Source organism: Topomyia yanbarensis, chromosome 1 (genome assembly GCF_030247195.1).
Source record: "Topomyia yanbarensis strain Yona2022 chromosome 1, ASM3024719v1, whole genome shotgun sequence".
Lineage (NCBI taxonomy): Eukaryota > Metazoa > Arthropoda > Insecta > Diptera > Culicidae > Topomyia > Topomyia yanbarensis.
The window spans coordinates 30446846-30470200 of record NC_080670.1 but is presented as its reverse complement, the minus strand read 5'-3'; the positions used below and the strand labels follow the sequence as shown (position 1 = coordinate 30470200).

Genomic DNA, 23355 nt, shown 5'->3' with positions numbered 1-23355 from the left:
TTCGAAAGCCATGCCAGTTCGGATTGATAGATGCAGTTGATGTTGACGATTAACTTGTTCAATGTTTTATTCAATTCTCCTGTTTTGTGTATCTGAAAAAACTTTCTTATATTTCCCTCTTCTTTCACTGAATATATTAATTATCTACTTATACTGATTTTTTACACATTTCGTGACTGCAATTTATTTGTTTTGTTTTATAATGCGTTTGTAAGCTTTGCTATTTTTTTACAACCTGCGACCGCGTTGTTCTGAACTGTGGAACGTGAATGTTTATATTTTTTGCTACTTCGTTATGTGACTACAAAGTTTTTCAATGGCAAGGAAGACTGATTGATAAAAGTATTGTAGTATTTTTTTTATTGGTTTCATTTTTATCTGTTTTCATATGGCTTGAGACTGCTACTGTAGTAGGTGATCAATTTTATCCGAACTTTTATATTTTGCTCTTTCCGATGGGATATTATTCGTTTGCACTTTGCTGACTAGTTTGACAAATTTACAATTAATTTACTAAAAGCAACAGGTTGAACAATCTCCATTAGATTGCACAATCTACAGCAGTTGAATTTTTCGTGACCTCGTCCCATACAACTTTTCAATTAAATATTTTATGGTATTCTTGATTTTGACAGTTTACGGTGTAGTCGGTGCTACTTATTGAAAATTGTGTTGAAATAATTTTAGCTGCAAAAACGAAAATTCTATTAGTTTACTGCCTGTGATCACAATTCAGTCCCATAAAGTTAGGGAATCCCAAAGAGAATAGTGAAAGAGACGAAGAGTGAAAACGGCAACACTCCCTTTATGATGATTTCAACACTAGAATTTTGGCAACCGCTTCTACAGGCAGCACTTTAAATGACTCCTATTATATTTTGAAAACAAACCTTTTGTCGATCGTTGGATTTGTTTATCAAACGATGTGCATTTCGAAACAAAGAGATGAAATAATTCTAAAACTTGTTTTTACTCATACATAGACTCTAGAATGCACCTTACAATCACGATTGCACTAAATTCTGACGAAAATTCAATTTTTTTTTTTTTGATAGATTTACAATACTTATCTCCTCCAACTCAGGCATGAGTAATGTTTATTTACATTGCACGATTGGTCTGCTCAATAAGGTATTTTTGGCTTCACACTATTCGTCTCTTTTCCTATTCTCTTTGGTGCAAAGAAAGAGATAGACTGATTAAAGGGCGAACACGAAATTATTGCGACACTGAAAATGTCTTGCCAATTTTCTTATAATGTTTAAAATCAAACCAAAATTTTAGGTTAGTTTTATACATATATTTACTTCAAAAATCAAAAGAAAAGTTAATCGATGGAGCTTTGAGTGTAAAATTGAACGCATTTTCGCTTGATGCCCTCCATCAAAGTCTTTACAGTGTCATCCGGTACCAGTTTCTCAGTTTTTTTTTTACCATTTTCTTAACATGTCCTTCTCGTCTTTGACTGTCTTCTTGCTCTTCCGAAGTTCCCGCTTCATCATTGCCCAGTACTGCTCCACCGGGCGCAGCTCCGGACAGTTTGGCGGATTCATGTCCTTTGGAACAAAATGGACAGAATTGGCCTCATACCACTCCAGGACACTTCTAGAATAGTGGCATGATGCCAAATCTGGCCAGAATAGCGGAGCTTCGTCGTGCTGCTGCAAGAGCGGCAAAAGGCGCTTCTCGAGGCACTCAGATTTGTAGACCTCGCCATTTACTGTGCCCTTTGTTACGAAAGGCTCACTCCTCAGTCCGCAAGAGCAGATGGCCTGCCAAATGAGATATTTGGAGGCGAACTTCGACATTTTCTTCTTCTTAAATTTGTCGTCCGCATAGAACTTGCTCTTGCCGGTGAAAAACTCCAACCCCGGAATTTGCTTAAAATCGGCTTTTATATACGTTTCGTCGTCCATCACACAGCAGCCATATTTTGTCAGCATCTCCTCGTAGAGCTTCCGTGCCCGAGTTTTAGCCGTCGATTGCTGCCGCTCATCGCGGTTTGGGAAGTTCTGTACCTTGTATGTATGTAGTCCAGCTCTCTTCTTTGCATTCTGGACGTAGCTCTGCGACATGCCGATCTTTTTAGCCAAATCACGGCTTGAGACGTTGGGATTTGCTTTAATCATACGCTTCACCTTTCCTTCCGTCTTTTTGTTCTCCGGTCCCGGTTTTCTTCCAGCTCCTTTGCCGTTGTCCAACGTCAACCGCTCCTGGAACCGCTTCGACACTCTGGAGACGGTTGAATGGTGAATGTTCAACATTTTTCCCAACTGCCGGTGCGACAGATCAGGAAATTCCAGGTGTTTGGAAAGATTTTGTTCTCTCGACTCGCGTTTTTTTCTTTTCTTTTCTTCTTTCTGTTGTGGGCTGTGACTGTTGACAGTCCACTGGTGTTGAGGGCTAGTTGCTGTGACTATATGCCCTGTGATTGCTGGATCGGACCGTTCATCGATATTATATATCGAGCTTTGCTTCTCGTGCAAATTTGCAAATCTCCTTCAGAGTGTTGATGTTTCTTCTAGCCAATAGATCCTCTAGGTTGTTGTGTGTTTGTGCAAAATTGTACTTCTGTCTGATTGCATTGAATTTGGTACAACGCATAATCAAATGTTCTGCTGTTTCTAGTTCATGACATGTGTCACAGTTGGGGTCGCTTACTATCTTCATCTTTGCCAACCAGTATTTCGACCAGTCGTGTCCCGCCATTAATCTGTTTAACAGTCGAATTTCTTTGTTTTTTAAATCTAAACCAGTGAACCAAGGTTGTTGTGAAAAGGTATCTTGTAGCCTATAAAATTGTTTCCCTTTTTCCTTTGCATAGTTGGTATACCACTCGTTAGTTTTGTAGTGCTTCTCCTGTTTTAGTATCCAGTATACATCCTTATATGAGATAGGGTTGTCCATTTTGAATCTTACCTCATCTCTGGTTCCCAATTTAGCTAATTTATCCGCTATATCGTTCCCTTTAATATCCACATGACTAGGTATCCATTGGATTGATATGTTCCATCGTGCGGCTATTGTCAATATGTTGTCTAGGACTGTTTCTCTGTTTGGTGAGTTTCTTGCTGTTTCTAATATTTCACATGCTGAACGAGAATCTGTGAAAATGACCTGATTCTTTAATTGCTTAGTTTGGATTAGTTCCATTGCTGCTTGTACTGCTAATATCTCTGCTCCGGCGATACTGACTTCGTTTATCAATCCGATGGACATTCTTTTCTGGATGCTTTCGACGAATATTCCTATGCCGCATTTACTTCCTTCTTTGGATGCGTCAGTGAATATTCTACCTCTACTTTTGTATGTTCCATGCATAGCGAATAATGCCAATTGTTTTAGGTGCACTAAGCTAGTGGTATTTTTTGCCATTGTTAGTCCGTCGAGAGAGGCTTTTATACTAACGTTTAAATTGATATTGCAGTTCTTGGCTATGGGCATTACGCAATCAAACAGTTGAAAGTGTTTGTAGTACACGAGTTCCATATACGTTAGCTGTGATCTCTCCGTGTCATTACTGATGTTGGACTCCATCATTTGTTTTCCAACCACTGTCTGTTGTGCTATATTTCCTGCGATTTCTGTACCTGTTATATATTCCTGTCTTATCGCGGGTGGTTCCAACCCAGCGATAGCTAACAGTGTATTTATTGGTGTGGTTTTGGTACACCCTGTAGCTTTCCGTATGCTGTGATTGTTGAGTACTTCCAGTTTGTATTTATTCGAAGTTGCCGCATTGTAATAAACCGTTGATCCATATTCCAATGAACTTCTAATCAAAGCCTTGTGAAAGTTTATCATTGTTTGAGGGTGTCCACCCTGTTTAGCTCCGCTTATTACTTTAATCATGTTTAAGCGATCGTTGGTTTTGTTTCTTATCTCCTTTATGTGTCCATTAAACGAAAGTGTTCGGTCCATAGTGACCCCCAAATATTTGTGGATATCTACCGTTTCGATGAGCGTGCTGTTTATCTTATATTCCATCTTTTGTCCTCCTAATTGAAAGAGTAATGTCTTCGTCTTCGTAGGGTTTGGTCTTAGATATAGCTGTTGGCATTTTTCGTTGAATAAATTTAAGTACCGTTGTCCTGTTTCGTTGAGTTTTTCAATGGACTTAGCGGTCACAATGATACCGAAGTCGTCGGCAAACTGTACAAGCTCTACTCCTTCTACTACTATTTCGTGGAGCATCTTTGTATACAAATTAAATAGTGTAGGGGATAACACATCGCCCTGTGGAAGTCCATCGCAAATAATCTTAGAAATCTTTTTTCCACTGGTATTGAAAGTTATCTTTCGGTTTTTTAGAAAAGCTATTATCCAGGATATGATTTCCGACTTTATATCTTCCTTTCGCATAATTTCTTCCAGTGTTGTTGTATTTACTGTATTGAATGCGTTACTTAGATCCACGAATATGATCGCTGTTCGTAGCCCTTCTCGCTTGTTGTGTTTGATTTTGTTGACTACATAAGAAACGCATGTGTTTGTCGATAATCCTGCTCTGAATGCGAATGTCTTCTCTGGTAAGACATTTTTTTTTCATCCAACGTTATTTTGAGCAATTGTAGAACTGCTGTGTTTATTATTTTAGTACAGGTAGGTACCAGTGAGATTGGCCGTTTTCCTTCCAATTGGCTCTGGTCTTTTCCTGCTTTGGGGATTGCTACTACCTTTATATGTTTTAGTTGTTCATCTGGTTGGCTTCGTCTCCATTGCCTATTTAAATCCTTTATAATGACTTCTGTAACTCTAGGGTCTAGAATTCGAAGCATTTCATATGTGATTTTGTCCTCTCCTGGTGCAGAATTTCCTTTTTTTGATTTTAGTATTTGATACCATTTTTCCTTGTTTAAAATATCCTATTCTACTTCGAAACCACAAGTATAGTTATTTTCCATAGTCTTATTAGGTCCAAAATGGTAATCTAAGAATCTTTCTGCCATTGTATCGTCGTCTTGCATCGGATTGTTTTCCTTTTTGTATACTTTTTTACCTGTTATTCTTCCTACCATTTTCCAGAGCTCTCTTGAGCTTGTTAGTGGACTTATCTGTTCTACAAATTTGTCCATTTTTTTTTTGTTTGCCTTGTTTTTTCAGTCGTTGGAAGACCGCCGCTGCCTTTTTCAGTCTAATCAAATTCTCCACGCTTGCGACGCGGTTAAATACTCTTCTGGCCTCTCGTTTTTCCTTCCATGCTTCTTCGACTTCTTGCGACCACCAATATTTGGGTATGAAGTTATCTCGTTTGCGACTTTTCCTAATGACTTTTTGTACCTGTACCGTCAGTTCCTTCCAACTGTGAATCTTTTCTGCATCCATCTCGGCCAGATTCTGATTTATCTGCCGGTTGTTGTATATCCATCGCCCTGTCGGTGGTGCTGTGGTATTTTCAAATGTCGTTTCTATTGCTAGGTGGTGACTTCCTACTCCATAGTCCAGTACTCTCCAATGCAATAGTCCATATATCTCGGGTGTACAAATAGTTATGTCTATCGTTGTAGATCGCTTGTTTAATTGGATTGGTATGAACGTACTGTTACCGTCATTTAGTATCATAAAACGCTTTTAATCCACCTAACAGTGTGATGAGACATTTCTTATAACTCTTATCACTCTCTTCGGATATTATATCGTTTGAGAACATTTAGAACTTGATGCTTCGCGATGTTTTTGATAACACATACTACATGGGAAAGTGGCAGGACTCAGAGAATCGCTCAAATCAGCAGGACAACATCAGTGCTAGAAATCTCAAATCAAATCAATGGGAAGCGAAAAAATGGCCCATAAAATAGACATAGCTACGAATTATTGTTAATGCTCTGTTAATAAAATATCTAAATTGTGGTGGATAAACTGAATTTTCCTAAAGGGGTTATATATTGTACTGAGCCAAAAAAATCGCATTTTTTTAATCGATTTGAAGTTTATACTTTACTCAAATCACCAACGCGACTGAGAACTAAGAAATCAACGCTTTTTCTTGAAAAGGGCGAAACTAGCAGTGACACCATTCAAAGAAAATCAACAGTGAATATTTCCAGACTTTTAATTCCTATTTAAGAACTATTGTGTTTTTTACATCCTAGATTGCATGATTCAGTGATCGAAACCCAAAACTTCATAAAGTATTTGAAATTATTAAATTAAAATTTGTTTTTGCTATTGAAATTTACAAAATGATGGTATCGCCCCTTTGGCGATTGTTTACTTTTTCGGTCCCACCTATCAGCATTGAAGTATCGTTCTTACGTTTTTTTACAATAACTACCGTTCTACACCACCGATTTCGTCCGGGTTTTTTTCAATAGCGATCATTGTTACTATTTACAGCTAGTATCAGCTTGATAATCCTAAAAAAATACGAAAATGACAGTTTCGCTTATAAACTGCTAGCAAAAAAAGTATCGCCCTGTTTGTTTGCATGGAGCGTGGAGGGCGAAACTTTAAATAAACAAACAAAAATACAGTTTCGCCCGTTGTATTTTTTGCTGTAGTTTAAGAAAGCAATATCGTAGAATCAAAATTTTAGGTTAATTGGTTGCGTTTCAAAGCCCTCATTCGCATGTATGAAAAAAGCCTTATGTTTACATTTGTAATATCGCCCTTTTCACAAAAAAGCGTAAAATGAAATCGCAGCTCCTGATATCACACTATCTCTGAAGTGCATGCGTGCATAGTTACAAATTTTACTTCGACATCGACTTTTTCTAAAGGTGACTTGACTAAAGGTGACTTGACTTATTATCGCTAATCCTAATGCCAAAGACCAAATAAAAACCTCACGAAAACGAACAGTTTGGTAAAATCATCATCATTACTGGAATTTTCATTTTCACGAATCTTTTCGGTAACCTTCCGTCACTTGCGTTAATGCACTGTGTGCACAGTGCTCTGAAAATCTAGCGAAATCGTCTTAGGGCACCAGCGGGTCTAATTCAGAGCTATCTGCGCGGCGAGTAAAGTAAAGAATACCAAAAATTAATTTCTATTCCATAATTTTCAGTTCAGCAATTCGAGAGATCGTGCTCACCGCAAGCCATGAAAAATAGACTACGTTGTGAAGCGATGGTCACTATTTATTAAAAAATCACGGTTAAATAAAAAATAAAATTATTAAAAAAATTTCAAATTGTTTATAATTTTCACAAACTTATTAAGAAAAATTGTTTCATAATCTTTCGTAATATTGTGTAAGAAAAAAAAGCTGAAAATTTCAGTATTTTCTCTATCTGCAACATATTAACCCTTAAGTATACCAATTAATTGGTATACGAATTGGAATAGGTTCGCCAAATTTTGGAAGAAGTTTTAAAAAAAACCCCTTGAAAATTACCTAAAAATTGTTGTAGTTCGATACAATAAAAAATCCCCAAAAATGAAATGTACCTATTAATGTGAAACACAGTGAATAATACATACAATAAAGACCCATTTTTATCAGTCTCATGGTGTATTTTAGGCTGACAAAATGGGGACATTGACTAAAGCGGGTATTTTTTTTTTCTTTATAATAAACTAAAGCTGTTAAAATGTTCTTCCCGTCCCTTGATGTAGTCTGATAACTATTCCTGATTATGATGAACTTTTTATTTTTGCATATTTCCATCTTCATGATAAGGAAAACATGCTCAGGAAAGGATTTACTCGAATTCAGTCTTGTTCGTCTGCTAGAGCCCATCAAACATATGTTCATATTTGGCTGATAAAATCAGGGTTTCAATGTATTATAATAGATATTCAGCATTCGAAGAAGTTTCTTGTGAACGAGTGTAGAACGACTTTGTTTCTACTTACTTGAAGTCAGCGGCGTAGCCAGAAATTCGGTTTGGTGGGGGTTTGGTGAAAATCGATCATACTGTCCAAACGGCATAATTCCGAAACCGTAATTTTTGAAGTTTTAAAATTATGCAGAAATAATTTTTCAGAAAATAGTAACAGAGTTCGTGTCTAGCGAATTTTTTGAGACTTTATTGTAGTCATGAATATTAACCTGAGAAAACCATAAATACTTCTTGGACGATATACCGTCAAAATTATTTTATCAAATGATGCGCTGTTTAACGTTTGTAAAACTCATCGAAGATACTAAACCTCCGAAGTTGGCGATTTCAAAATGATGCTATCTTGACCTTAAATTACTGATTTTAAACATTTGACCTATACATATAATTGGTCATACAACAAAAATCAAATGCTCATCAAAATCGATCAGAACCTGCTAGAATCGAATGGACATCGTTATTTTTCATAAATTTCTCTCTACATTCGGAAAGTGTTATCTTCGTTATTAATCATATTACGTTTTCGTCTCAACTCGACGCATTCCCAAAAAAAACCTGTCTTAATCCACCTAGTGGTGCAATTGTGCTTGTCTCATTTGTCCAGACTACGATTCCATGGCTGGTTATGTTCAATACAATGGTGGAAATGAATATTACATGTTCAGTACGATTTGCACATACATACAATGGATCGACAGCCACGATCTTGAGATACTATGTGATACTGAAACATCGCTTGAAACCAGCGGCGGATCATGGAGAAAGGTCCGGGAGGTCCAGATCCGGCCGAAAATTTTCAACTTGTTAAGAAATTTTAAACTAGTTTTGATTTTAAAGTAGCAACCCCTCACTGCATACTCCCTCCGGGCCGGTATGATTGACGATTTTTAGAGTGATTGCATAACCTTTCTATATGAGAAAGACAAAAATGTACCAAAGTCCAAAAAAAGTCAATTTTTGTCAAACATCTCAATGTTTCATGCATTTTAAAGTCATTTGGCATCAAAAATACAAATTTGATTTTGAAAATTTTTCATTTCAGTTTATATGGAAATTTGCTGTGTGATTGCACTCTTCAACTCGTAACTCCGGAACCGGAAGTCCAATCAATAAAAAATTCAATAGCAGCCGATGGGAAGGTTGTTCATTTGAGACTAACTTTGTGCAAATCGGTCCAGCCATCTCTGAGAAACAGAGGTCACATTTTTTCCACACACACATACATACACACACAGACATTTTCCGATCTCGATTCTTGTTATTGTAATATTGAATTAAATCAGTCTGCATCAATAAATTTTCAACTTCAATCCAATATTTTTTTGAGTGTGGTGGGGGGGGGGTGGTGAGCGTTGTATGGTGTTAAACCCCAAAACCTTCTCTGGGCTACGCCATTGCTTGGAGTTATTTATTTCGCTTTTCATTTTCCGATATGTTTCAGATCGATCCGATGGTCATTAGTTAGAAAAATTGCAGTCAGAAGGTTCGCACAAATGAACATTTTTGCACTGATAAGTTATCAAGTTCCTTCCAGACAACTTGGAAGTGTTCGGTGATTATTTCTAGCGGTTGTAGATAGAAAAATGAAATACAAAATTCGATTTGTCGAAATAATGTTTGGCCTATTTCAATGGATTATTTCTATATTGAACAATAAATAGGCGACAAAGCGTAATCCACAAACAACAAGCCATAACTTTTAAAGTATTCAAAATAGATATTTGAAGTCTTCAGTAAAGTTATTCGCAAAAGTAAGAGCTACAAATTTGTAGAAGGCATCATTTCGATATAATCACGTCCAACAAAATTTGTGAAAATATCTCACTCATAGGGGGATCAATCAGCAAAAGCACAATACCAAAAGAAAGGGCATATTTCCTCCATTAAATTCTCCGAAGATACTATTGACCTAAAATAAGCCGTTTTGGCATTAATAATAGATTACATGTTTTTGGTCATATTTCTGGCAATGGGAAATGATAAAAATCTTTCGTCCGCATTTAATGTTAAATATCTCTTTTGATAATAGTCCGATTTCAACAATCTATAGCTTGTTCGAAAGGTATTCGTTAAAGCTGTCTAAAAACATATAAATTGTTAATCTATATTATCAATTTCGGCAGATAATTCAAAAAAACTGCAAAAAACGCCATTTTTACGCATTCAAACATTCATATCTTGGAAACTAAACATCAGAATCAAAAACAAATTAATAGCGTTCATACTGTTTTTTAGTTCTTTCATTTAAAATTGGTTTGGATAAGATCGGTTCAGCCATTGCTGAGAAACACGAATGAGAATTTGTCCGTTACATACACACACACACACACACAGACACACACACACACAGACATTGTCCCAAATCGTCGAGCTGAGTCGATTGGTATATAAGACTCGGCCCTCCGGGCCTCGGAAAAAATCTTGAAAGTTTGAGCGAATTCTATACATTTCTTTTATAAGAAATGTAAAACTGTAACAATTTATTAGATCCATTACTACACATCCTTTTCTGTCACATAAGTCGTCTCCCCATGACACGTGGTGTGCATTCCAGTCTCCTCCGATGATGACTTTCTTATACTGCTTTAGCTTTTCAACTATGAGGATAATATCTTCTTCAAGTTCCTTTATTTGTATAGATGGGCTGATATAAATTGAAACTATAACAATATCTTATTTCGGTAAACTTGCTGCGACCGCTTGCGTACTGTTTGATAGGTTGGGTAGGGGTATCCGAGTAAAATTGATCGAGTTCTTCAGGTATATAGCGGTACCTCCATAACCGTCATCCCTAGAATTGTAAATTCCGTAGTACTTGGAAATTCGATACCGTGTAGTGGTTTCCTGACTATCCTGAGTCCATGTCTCCGATATTAGTGCCAACGTGTAGTCTTCTTCCATTAGTACTCTTTGTAGTTCTTCTTTATGCTTATTTAAGCTTTGTACATTACACTGCAATATTTTTAAGTCTTCACCCATATCTATTTTAAAATTTTATTTTTCTTTTGTTGCTACACTTTTCTATTTTTTTTTCCTTTTTTATATTATTGATTCAGCTAAGTTAAAATGTTTCTCTGCACACTTTCGAAATATTTCTTTCGCGTTTTCCTCTATGTTTTGTTCTTCGATGAATTCCGCATAGAAGCTCATCATTGCTGCTTTGAATTGATTTACCGCGGTTGTGGTTGCCTTCCGGGATGCTTCTTCTACAATTTGATTCCATTTCTCTGTGGTGTCCACTTTATGGGGGTTGTTCAATCCGACTCCATTTAGTGTGTTGTCCGTTTGTTTTCGATTGTTTCCTGATGGCCCTGCTGTTTGTGTTGTATGCTCCATTTCTATTTCTGTGCCTGAGCGTTTCCTTTTGTTATGTTTGCTTTTTTCCTTTTCCTGATATACTTTCACCGCTGGGGTAATTCTGTTTCTCGGCAAGTTTGTTCGTTGCCACTGCTCCTGTAAGTTGTTTTTGGTCAACCGTTCCGCTAACGTTGGAAACTCGTCAAGTTTCATCAGAGGCTCGAAGGTGTTGGAAGTGTTTATCGGTAGCAATTCTCTTGCTTCGATGTACGTAATGTTTTTCCTTGCCATCATATTCTTTGCTTTTTGCTGCATCTCGTGCTCGTTGCATTCTTTGCTACCAGTGACATGGTTGCCGGATTTACAATGCAAACACTTCAACTTGTTTTGACATTCTTCTTTGATGTTCTCATCATGTTTTTCCGTACAGCGTAGGCATCTTCTCGCACCTTTGCAGTTTGCCTCTTTGTGATTGTACCTTAGACAGCGCGTACAAAATACTACTTTCTGAATAAATGGTCTAATCCTACTCACGCAGCAGAAGAGCCAAACTTTATCCGGTAGTATGCTAGCCCGGAAGGTTACTGAGATCCTGTTTGTAGGGACTTTCCTCTCATTTTCGTATCGGTTTAAACGGTAAACCCCGACCACGGGGGCATCACTTTTGATGTCATTCTGGATGTCTTCCTCAGAAATATCCGGAGGGATCCCGGTAATTACTCCCGAGATGCAGACCAAGTGCTTCGGAATGTATGTTTTGTATATGCCTTCTTCGTTGTTGATAACATCTAATAGTTGATTAGCCCTGATGAAACTGTTGAGAATCACCATAATTTTATTGCGACCGATTTGTTTCATATCGATTATGTGTTTTTTGAACATCTCCATTCCTCTTAGTTTGGCCCCTAGCGTGTATCTATTTATCTTCACTCCTGTTTCTTCTTTCCGTAACTCAAAAAATAAACGGTACGGTGCGGTGTCCATTGTAGTGTATTTGAACTCTTTATTTTTCCTTATGCTGCTTCTCTCTTCTTCGTAAGGCTTTCCTCCACTGTCCGGTGGGTCTTCCCCTTCTGCCATGATTTCGCACAAAATGGCGTGCTTTTTCAAGTGCGATTTCCTATTAGCTATTATTTCACTAAATGACTCAAATATCGCTTTTTTCCACTTTTAATTTAGTACTGGAATCCAATATCCGTTATTTAGCTATTGATCGCTTTTTCTTCGAGAAATATCCACCACTAACTGTACCGACAATCTATCTCCGAAAACGCGTCTGTATTCGACAAAAGATTTACCGGAAAAAAAGCGATTCCTTTTCGATCGAAGTGTTTGATACTTTTGCTCGACTCGCGTTGGTTCACCTCCATTTTCGTTGAATCGAAAAACACGACTTCGAGTTTGACAACATGTAAACAATACACATCAATGAGAAAGTGTGCAAAATTTGGTTGATTTTTACCCAATGGTAAAAAAGTTATGCCCTGTTGAATGTGTCGCAATAATTTCGTGTTCGCCCTTTACACCCAAGTTTGAATGAGTGTAGCACCGACCTCACCGGTGTAGTGCACTGTCAAAAACGAATATGCCATCCCTCTAAGAACGGTTGGTTTCAAAATCGTCCAATGAAGGACGTTCGTTGGACCAATTTGGACGACGTCCAAATAACCGTTCAACAAACGTCCATCGTTGGACCCGTGTTGAACGATTTTGAAACAATTTTTTGGACGTCTCAGTGGGATTAGACAAATACGGCAAATCTAGAAAAAATTTCAATAGGACGTAAGCAACATTGAGAGCCTCTCTTTGTTTACATTCTCTTTCGTTTTTTACGACGTCATTACAACACTTTGCACTAATTTTCCAGTACCTATCGAAAGCCGACGGTTTTTACTAAAATATTATGCAAAGAGTAGAGTAGTAAATGTTGAAATGACCGAGTAATGAACAGAAGAGAAAGACCCCAAGGAGAATCTCTCATTACTTACGTCCTATTGAAAATTTTCTCTAGAAATATGCGATCACCCGGTCAAAAAAATGCGGACGAACATGGTCAGGCGATTTAAACAGTTTGACGTTTGACTCAACTCGCCTGTGCTAATTACCCCTAGTAACAAATGCATTTTGCGAATGCGATTTAAAGGCAATTTCAACACTTAGACAAATTTTCTGGCGGCTGAAATGGACTTGGTTTTTTTTTGTCTTTTTCAAACATGGCGGTTCATGTTTGACTTAAGCTTAAAATTGTTTTTTTAAACAACTGGTGTATTTTGTTTGTCTAGTGCACTTCATTTAGCCAACGAATGTGGGAAATTGTGGAATCGTGTGTAAGCATAGTGGAACAAGATCTCTGACCTAAAGTCTTAATGAAAGTCACATTGTGGTAAGTTTTAGTGTGCAATACCAACTTCACCTTTGATTCTTCCTATAGTTTGGTGGTGATTACCTAGTGTACTGATAAGTTTATGCGAGTAGATAACGAATCCGAAAATAAGTATTATTTGTGATTTTCATAATAGGCAATTAAGGGCGATTAAATGGCGTGTTCCCTGGACGATTTGGGGGCGATTTAAGGGCGGGTAGAGCGGCAAAAAATGACGGCGGCAAATCGCCCAAATGTTGCATTTGGAATAGCCTCCTAATGGCCAGCGATTTGCTGGCAAATTGAAGGGCATTTAGCGCATCCGATTTGACAAATAGCCCCCTGTTAGCCAGCAACTTGCCCTTTTTGACCGGGCATGGGCAGCTTAGTTCTACTGAGGTATCGCATTAGTAGGCAAGAGTCTTGCCAACACAGTGAGAACATTTGTAAGTTTTCGTGTGTAATCCGATTTATCCCAGTCAAAAAGGCAAGTTGCTGGCTAACGGGGGGCTTTTTGCCAACTCGGATGCGCTATTTGCCCTTCAATTTGCCAGCAATTTGCTGGCAATTAGGGGGCTATTTCAAATGCAACATTTGGGCGATTTGCCACCGTCATTTTTGTGCCGCCCAACCCGCCCTTAAATCGCCCCCAAATCGCCCACGGAACGCGCCATTTAATCGCTCCTAATTGCGTAATATGAAAATTACAAGTAATACTTATTTTCGGATTCATTATCTACTCACATAAACTTTTCAGAACACTAGGTAACACCACAAAATTATAGGAAGAATGGTGAAATTGGTATTGCACACCAAAACTTACCACAATCTGACTTTTATTAAGACTTCAGGTCAGAGATCTTGTTTCACTATACTTACACACGATTCCACAATTTCCCACATTCGTTGGCTAAATGAAGTGTACTATACAAACAAAATACAAGCGAGAACACGCAAATTGTTTAAAAAACAGTTTTAAGCTTAAGCCAAACATGAACCGCCATGTTTGAAAAACGCAAAAACAACCAAGTCCTTTTCAGCCGCCAGAAAATTTGTCTAAGTGTTGAAATTGCCTTTAAATTGCATTCGCAAATTGCATTTGTTCCTAGGGGCAATTAGCACAGGCGAGTTGAGTTAAACGTCAAACTGTTTAAATCGCCTGACCATGTTCGTCCGCATTTTTTTTTTGACCGGGAGTGAGAACATTTGTAAGTTCTCGTTAGAAAAACTCTAGTAAGAGAACTGCGGAGAGAAAAACAGCATTTTTGGCAACGTATGTCCCGGCATTGTATGGCAACACGTCCAATGTTATAAGGATAGGCAATGTTTGATTGGATTCGTTTTTTGACAGCTAAACGCGAATCCAATCGATCCAAAATGGAGTCTCCGCAGTTCTCTTTCTAGAGTTTTTCTAGTTCTCGTGTGTAATCCGATTTATGGTAGAGACGCTCCCAGTCACCAAATTTTCTGGCAGAGATCGCTCAGCTAGATTTCTGTCAGTCTTGGTTTGGTCAGATTTCTGCGCGTATCCTGTCGGGTTAGTTGAGCTAGGGCGAACTCGGTCTCGCTCACGTTTTCTGGCAAATTTTGACAGGAACCGAGCAAAACCCTGGCATAACTCGGACATAAACTGTGCAAAGATCCTGGCAATTTCTACCTGGTAGAATTTAGCACGAATCGAGCAAAACATCTGACAAAGATGTGGCAGGAAGCGTACAGAGATCTGGGTCGTACATTCCTGGCTGGATTCTGGATAAAAGTGAGTTGCATCGGTTGGTTTAACCGCTTCTGTCAGAAACGGTTGTTGCATTTGAGCGAATTCTTTGTTAGAATTTTCGCACAAATCGCGCTAAATGCTCGCAGAAACTCTGCCAGCATCAATTTCGCTTTGCTCAACTTTTGCTAACTTTCTGCTTGCCACGGTAACTGGGAGCTCTAGCCTAGGGGCAGATCACTCTAAGAATGTATAACAAATTTGCATCAAATTAGAAAAAATGCATTTAATTTCCATTTTTTGCATCAGCTTGGCACTCCCTCGCAGAAAAGTTTGTTTAACAAACGTCCTTCGCTGATCCACTTTGTTCGACGTTTTGTTAAATATAGGGCTAGTTTTTCTGTAGGGTTTTGACGTCTTACACGCAACGCAAACAACATTGCAGGCAACACAAAAACATTGCACGCAACGCAAAATACATTATGAATTTCTATTTTGATGGAAATAAATGCATTTAATTTCGCTGATTTTTAAAAATGCATCACAAGTGATCTGCCCCTAGGCTCTAGCCCAGTAATCGTGGCAAGCAGAAAGTTAGCAACAGTTGAGCAAAGCGAAATTGATGCTGGCAGAGTTTCTGCGAGCATTTTGCGCGATTTGTGCGAGAATTCTGGCAAAGAAACGTAAATTTTGTCCATGAACTTTTTTTTTCCGATTATAGAGGTTTTAACCTTAAGGTCATTCGCCTCTTCGGGTTAGAAAAATCTCTTATGAAAAATTTCTAACCCTATGTGCGGGGCCGGGACTCGAACCCAGGTGCGCTGCGTACAAGGCAATCGATTTACCAACTACGCTACACCCACCTCCTCCATGAACGTTGTTATCAGTCCACATAAGAGTATTTTTGCATATAAACAACATAGGGTTAGATAGGCTACAATTCTTCTCTTGCTGTCCAAAATTGTGCTGAATTCGCGGAACGGTGTGTGAAAGCGATGGCAGTGGCGGAGGGCAGGCGATTCGTTTGTATCGTGCGAGAGGCGGCCATCAGAATTGAGCAGAAAGTGACGGACTACAGCCAAGCACAGAGGCTCTAAATTTATTTATCTTTTTTCGGGACAGATTTCCGTCACCGTAAAGGTGGTTTGTGGTCTGTGAATTAAGGAAAAGTGCGGTGTCGGCTTATCGATGTTTTCGCTTTCCCGGCTAAACGAAAAGTAACCGATATGCTGCCGTTCTCGCTGTAGAGGACAAGTCGCCAAGCTCACATCGACAGTTATTAGCCAACGGACATATGTTCTCCCTGGGTAGCTCACTGCGGCGACTTCCGGGATCATTTACGACGAGTAGACGATCCGGCACTAGTTTGCACCGTCGCTAGGGAAGTTTCAACAAAGGATACAAGCTAACCTTCATATCTAATGTAAAGGACCGCTACCGGAGCAGCCAGCGACCACTAGCAGTACCAGCAAATTGACGTGTGCAGAGGAGATTTGGTGTATAAACACAGACTAACAGACATAACACTCGAAAACAATGCTTCGCCCGCTTTAACGAACATTTTAAATATATTTGTAGTTGGGACTGTGACCGCATTTGAAATTATGGCGCCACCGACATATGAACAAACATAATGGGGATAGACCACTAGTGAAAAATTGTTCTCGAACCTGAGGGGTAACCCACCAGCAAATGAGTGTTTGGGACCATGAATAAAAGGTGGAGCTAATGTTCTGTAAAAATGCCGGATCGACGTTTTTTGAGAGAATTCCCTCAAAGTGTTATGTCTGTTAGTCTGTGGTATAAACACGGTAAAATTATTTTTGGTGTTTTTGTGTCACGAATAAGGGTCTGCCGGGCAAATTAATATTAGAACCTGTAGAGACCAGTTTATGTTAGAGCACTCTAGTTAGAGTATGGCTAAGAGGCCATGACGTATCCAAACGAACATGGAATTTGACGTATACACAACAGAAATACGTCAAATTTCATGCTCGTTTGGATACGTCATGGCCTCTTGGCCACACTCTAACTAGAGTGCTCTAGTTTATGTCGGCGTTACACTGGATCATGACAGAACCCAAGTAGTGGGCAAACTCCTACTTAAGCGGTGAACAATTTTCGTCAATTTTTATCAATCGTTAAATATAATCTGCGTAAATGCGTGTAAGTTATTGGGGATCTCGCTCTTTTTTTATTTCGATTATAGAGGTTTTAACCTCCGGGTTAGAAAAATCTCTAGGAAAATTTCTGATCCTATGTGCGGGATTGGGAATCCAACCCAGATGAGCTGCGTACAAGGCAATCGATTTATCAACTACGTTATGCCCGCCCCGGAATCACGTTTACTTACTGCTCCGACATTATTCCAGCTTCACGTCGCGGGAATGCAAACGTTCAAAACTGTTTAACGTGTCAGCTCCAGATACTACAAAGCCATCATACCAGGGCCACTTTTTGGGTTTTAGACTAAAATCCAAACCAACCAAATCATTAACACAGAAGAAACTGGGTACGGCATCTCGAAAGAAGCAACTGTTACAGTAAGCAATCCCTGTTCAGAAATTGTACAAAACAAAATACTAGCCTAGACATTTGCAATCAAACTCACTCCAGCAGTGCAAACACGATCGAAACTTTGATCCAAACTACAAATGCTGAATGCAGTAATACTCTGTTTTTTCGTTTGCGTCTCTATTATTTACAAATCATACATATTCACATGGTAAAGGAACCTAATTTGCAGGATAGTAGCAAATCGAAAGCCCTACCCCTAATATTCCTAAACAGGCTTGGTATTATCGATCACTTGGAAGTGTCCACTCTCAGTTTGCGCCCTTCTTCCTCTTTCACTGACTAACCTACTACAAGGCATTTGTTCATATTTCAAATTCCGTACAAAACTAATGCAACCCCTTTCAGTGGGACCCATTTCCGTCCCATCCACGTCGAGATTTGTGGTTGTTTTTTCAACTCGGCCGTAAAAATGTTCGCTACTAAACTCGGAAAGTAGTAAAATACATAACCTATTGTGTTTCATTTCCTAACACTGCTTAAATCATCAATACCTACCTCCTAGAAAACATCGAATGGCATCAGCATGCGGGGACCCGCCGCGAAACAACCGGTCCTTCTTCCTTCTAGTCCTACGCAAACGCTGCTTTGCTGCTTCACGATTGTCGACAGTGGGACCACTTTTTCCACGATATACAGGAAACGGGCTTCTTGTGGCGGGACCGCTTGCTGCTACTACTATTACTCGTATTACCACCCTCGGCACCCGTAACCGCCGTAGCATGGCGCGAGCTAATCTTAGGTGAAAGGGAAAAACTGCGCAATTTCCGCTGCGACCGGTTCCCACTATCCGCATCGCCGGCTCCTTCACCGGAATAGCTTGCACTAACATTACTACTGTTGTTCTGATACTGATGGTGTTGATTATGATGCTGCGACTGAACATCGTGATGCTGGTCCGAGTGGTACGACAGTGACTCCAACGCGTGGGGACAGCCAGGGTCCAGCAAGGAGCCTTGCTGCTGCTGACGGCGGGCTATCTCCTCTGTAAGCATAGAACCGGAAAGCAACCTGGGTGTTAATTGCCTCTGTTTTGCTCTAAGAATTGGTGGTAGGCGGTTACGGTTAGTTGGTCAGTAAGCAACACTCACTCAGTAGTAGTCAAGCACGTAACTCAATTAGTAGTTGGTCAAAGTTGAAATGATAATAAACTCACCGTTGATGTCGTGCTCGGTGAAGTACACATTGGCCATATCCCGATCCGCCTCGTAGTGGTGAGCTTCTAGGTAAGGCAACACAGTGGAACGTCGAAGTGAGTCTCCCTTGAGGGGTGGTACCGGCACGGAAGGGCCTGTGGCTATCGGAGCACATCGGAACCATCTGAAAAAATGGAAAGGGTATTAGTTGAACGGCTTATCTCCCTACCAGTGACAAGGCTAAACTTACTCATGCTGCCGAATTTGTTGCAAGCTGAATCGCTCCAGCGGATCCGCCTTCAGAATATTAGTCAACATGTCCGCTAGCCGGCACTCTAACCACTCGGGGGCAACCCATTCACATTTTCCTATATTCTCTAGTAATTTGTAAATATTATCACCTTCATACGGGTATAGTCCCGTTGCGATGTTATAACTGTAATGCAAACAACTTCATTAAATTTCAGATTATGGTTGTTTAAGCGCTCAAACTAACAGCGTAACTCCAGCGCTCCAAATATCTACTTTGAAGCCGGAAAAGACCTCGTGTCCGTTGGCGATTTCCGGTGGTTGGAAAGCCGGTGAACCCTGTCCGGTAGTGCAGTCGTCATTAGAAGCGAAAATATCCAGTGCCTGTCGAGTAGACAAAATGCTAGAAAAATGTTCAAAAATCTCGAACACAACAACGAACCTCCGCCACGCCAAAATCCGTAATCTTCAACGTGTGATCCAGCGTCAGCAGCAAATTGCCCGGCTTGATATCCTTGTGGATGATACCCATCCCGTGCAGATATTCCAACCCACTCAGCAACTGGACAAAGTAGCTGTGAGTCTGATGCATCGGTAGTTTCTTCGATGGAACGGAATCCAGCATCTCCTGCAATCCGCCCACACAGTACTCCATGATCAAGTACATCTTCTGCTTTTCCTCGTTGTACAGAACATCGAGCAGCTCGATCACGTTGTTGTGGTGCAACCGACGCAGCAGATTTATCTCGCACCGGACGTTCTGTTCGCCGTTTGGAATGCGTCGCAGTTTCCGCTTGGTAAGGATCTGGAAGTGGGTGGAGAAATGCAAATGTCGATCGGTTTAAATTTAAAGCATTTAAAGGAATTCGTGAAGGGTGAATACGAAATTTTTGCAATACGGTAAATCTAGTTTCAAATCTTATAAAAGAAAGGCAAGACTGATCAAACTTTGAAGAACGTTTCCGAGTCTTCTACCGATCGAATCAACTCGCATTGGGACAAGCGGGACAACTCACGGCTTTCTCTCTTACTCCTGTGTTTTGCTTTTCTTTCTCAGTCACATTCCGGGTTCTGTACAGAGATGCCAGGTACTTTTTTCAAATGTCTGCAATAATAATTTTAAAAGTCTGGGAAGAACAAAAAATGTCAGGAAAGCTAGTGTAACCAGTGCCTTTGTGTTCAAAAATCTGCAAATATCTGCAACAAAACTAAAAAATCTGCAAATATCTGCAACCAAATTAAAAAATCTGCAAATATCTGCGTCATCGAAAAAATCTGCAGCTTAAATTAAGTCTGCGAATTTGCAGACTTGTCTGCAAATCTGGCATCTCTGGTTCTGTACACTGTTATGTATTGTCGAATGACCCAGTAATAAGCGAGTACCACAGTGTACGCGAGTATGCGTGTGGATACGATTAAGAAAATAAATATATACAGACGGTTGCTGGGCGATCGTTCTCAGTTTAGTGTACACTCCATCAAAACATACGCGTGTTATTGATTGATGAGAACTGTCCCTCAGTCTACTTAGTTTACAGTGGCGACGAGGTGAAAATATATTAAAAAAAATTTTAAGTGAAAGTGATTGCAAAAAAAGAAGAATTTAAAAGTGTTTTTCGCTGCTGATAGCGGGCGGCTGAAAGGAGTGAACAGCAAATTAAAAGGAGAGCAAGTGTTTTGCTGTGGAATAAGTGCCGGTGAAAATAGGTGCGATATTGCACACGGCAAAGGAAAGGTAAATCGAAATCTGGGCCAGCGTATACGGCTATTGACCGTTGTTGCGCCAATAAAACGTTCTATCGCAAAATTTATGTGCTTGTGAACGATTTTAATCACCATTTTGTGACGGTAGCGTCAGTGTTTTTTTGGCGGCGGTGATTGTGTATTTCGTTCTTTTCTTTCCGTTTTAGGTTTTGGTGTTCATTCTGTTGTGCTTGGTGTTGGTAGAGTTCTCATTCAGTGAGATCCCAACATAATTTCGGACAGTTCAGCGCAGTGCTGCCAGTTTTACTGCAGTTCTGCTGGCTTGAGTCGTGCGAAAAGTTTGTCGAATATTGTGTCGGGCTGAAATTTTCGGCAGAATTCCATACTTTTTGTTCGTTGAGACGGGTGTCGAGTACGGTAAGGTACCATATACGGGACGGTTAGCGAAATAAATAAAAGTATATTTTGTTTTATTTTTTATTTTTGCGCTTGAATTGTTTTATTTAGCACATTCGATATGGCTGAAGGTAGCAATGGTAAGGCCAACGTGTTGATTGGCACGATTGAACCGTATGTGGTTGGTACTTCGTTCACCAATTATTCTGAACGGTTGGAATATTTGTTCCAAGTGAACGGGATTGACGATCCGGTGAAACAGAAAGCGCTCTTTGTCACGTTGAGTGGACCGGCAGTTTACGAGGAGCTTAAACTGTTGTATCCTTCAAAGGATGACCTTAAAAATGTTGGTTACGGTGATATTTCACAAAAGTTGCGTGAGCGTTTTGACAAGGTCGATTCAGACTTGATTCAGTGCTATAAATTGTATAACCGTGTTCAAGGACCAAACGAGAAGGCAGAGGATTTCGTGCTAGCTGTAAAATTACAGGCCGAATTCTGCGCGTTTGGCGAATTTCGCGAAACTGCCATCCGAGATAAACTTGTGATGGGAGTTTTCGATAAATCTTTGCAGGAAAAGCTACTGAATGAGGAAAACCCTAGTTTGGCAACGGTTGAAAGATTTATTGTGAACTGGGAGTTGGCTGGGTCACGGGCTCGAATGATCGGCGATCGACAAGGCGGCCAAGTAGCTTCGGTAAAGCAACGTTTGGGTCGAAAAGAAACGTTCGACAGAAAGGTCAGCCGTGACAAGAGCAGGAGTCGTAGTCGCAGTGCTGTTTATAAACGGCAAGGGCGAAGTAGGAGTGGTGAGTTTCGACGAGCTGGACGGTATGCGGATAAAAAGTGCGATTTTTGCGGAATTAAGGGTCACATCAAGCGCACTTGTTTCAAGCGCATGCGACAGGAGCGGAATTCGGTAAAGTTTGTTGGTGATGACAAGAAAAAAGATTTGAGTTTTGGCGATGAGAAAATCGGCGAACTTTTCAACCGTTTGCGAGCTGATTTGGACAATCCTGAGAGCGATAGCGATTCAGGTGATTTTTTATGTATGAAAGTGTCGTCCATGAATAAAATAAGCGAACCATGCTTTTTGAAGTTACTTGTTCAAGACAAGCTGGTTAAAATGGAGGTTGACTGTGGTTCGGCTGTTTCTGTTATTGGTTCTATTTTATATGAGAAATTGTTTGACTTGCCATTACAGAAAACTAACAGGGAATTGGTGGTGGTGAATGGTTCGAAGCTGAATATATTAGGAAAACTTGACGTTATGGTTCGTTTTAGGACCATTGAACTTGAATTGCCATTGTTTGTATTGGAGTGTAATTATGACTTTGTGCCATTAATGGGACGTAGATGGCTCGATGTATTCTACCCGGATTGGAAAGAATATTTTACAGGGGTTTCTCAGATTAACAATTTACATTTACCAAATCTAGCTGAGAATTTTTTGCTGGAAATAAAGCAAAAGTATTCTCAAGTATTTTCAAAGGATCTTACCTCGCCAATCATTGGTTTTGAGGCGGATCTTGTGTTGAAGGACAATACTCCTATTTTTAAACGAGCGTATGAAGTTCCATTCAGACTTAGGGAGAAAGTTATTGAGTATTTAGGAAAATTGGAAAAGGAAAATGTTATTACTCCTATTAAAACAAGTGAGTGGGCTTCTCCAGTCGTCGTTGTTCCCAAAAAGGATGGTGAGATTAGGTTGGTAATAGATTGTAAGGTGTCCATCAATAAATTAATTATTCCCAACAGCTATCCGTTACCTTTAGCGCAGGATATTTTCGCAGATTTAGCGGGTTGTAAAGTTTTCTGTGCCCTTGATTTGGAAGGAGCGTATACTCAACTTATGCTGTCAGAAAAATCCAGGAAGTTTGTGGTTATCAACACGATCAAGGGACTTTACACTTACAACAGGTTGCCTCAAGGAGCTTCATCGAGTGCGGCGATTTTTCAACAGGTGATGGACCAGGTGCTGGCTGGATTGAAACATATACGCTGCTATTTGGATGATGTACTCATAGCTGGAAAAGATTTAGACGACTGTCGTAAGAAAGTTTCTGCCGTTTTAGATAGGTTAGCTCAGGCAAACATTAAGGTGAATTGGAGTAAATGTAAGTTCTTCGTGTC

At 39.6% G+C, this 23355-nt stretch overlaps 1 protein-coding gene across 3 annotated transcripts in view; it reads right to left on the bottom strand.

Moving 5' to 3' along the window:
• Window positions 1–42: 42 nt before the first annotated feature.
• The window catches only part of LOC131677226 (serine/threonine-protein kinase stk11), a 33199-nt gene continuing 9886 nt past the window's right edge, over window positions 43–23355 (bottom strand). The window contains exons 2-7 of one of the 3 annotated variants that reach the window (XR_009303306.1): window positions 19565–19927; window positions 19370–19506; window positions 19124–19309; window positions 18894–19057; window positions 18236–18722; window positions 43–687 (exon numbers count right to left, since the gene is read on the bottom strand). Coding sequence is in view for 2 of the 3 variants with exons in the window: in XM_058956939.1 (XP_058812922.1) it covers window positions 18334–18722; window positions 18894–19057; window positions 19124–19309; window positions 19370–19506; window positions 19565–19927 (1239 nt within the window). In the remaining variant the exon portion in view is untranslated. Of the gene's footprint in view, window positions 688–18162; window positions 18749–18893; window positions 19058–19123; window positions 19310–19369; window positions 19507–19564; window positions 19928–23355 lie in introns of those variants that run through there. The other 2 variants (XM_058956939.1, XM_058956940.1) reach the window with 2 other exon arrangements.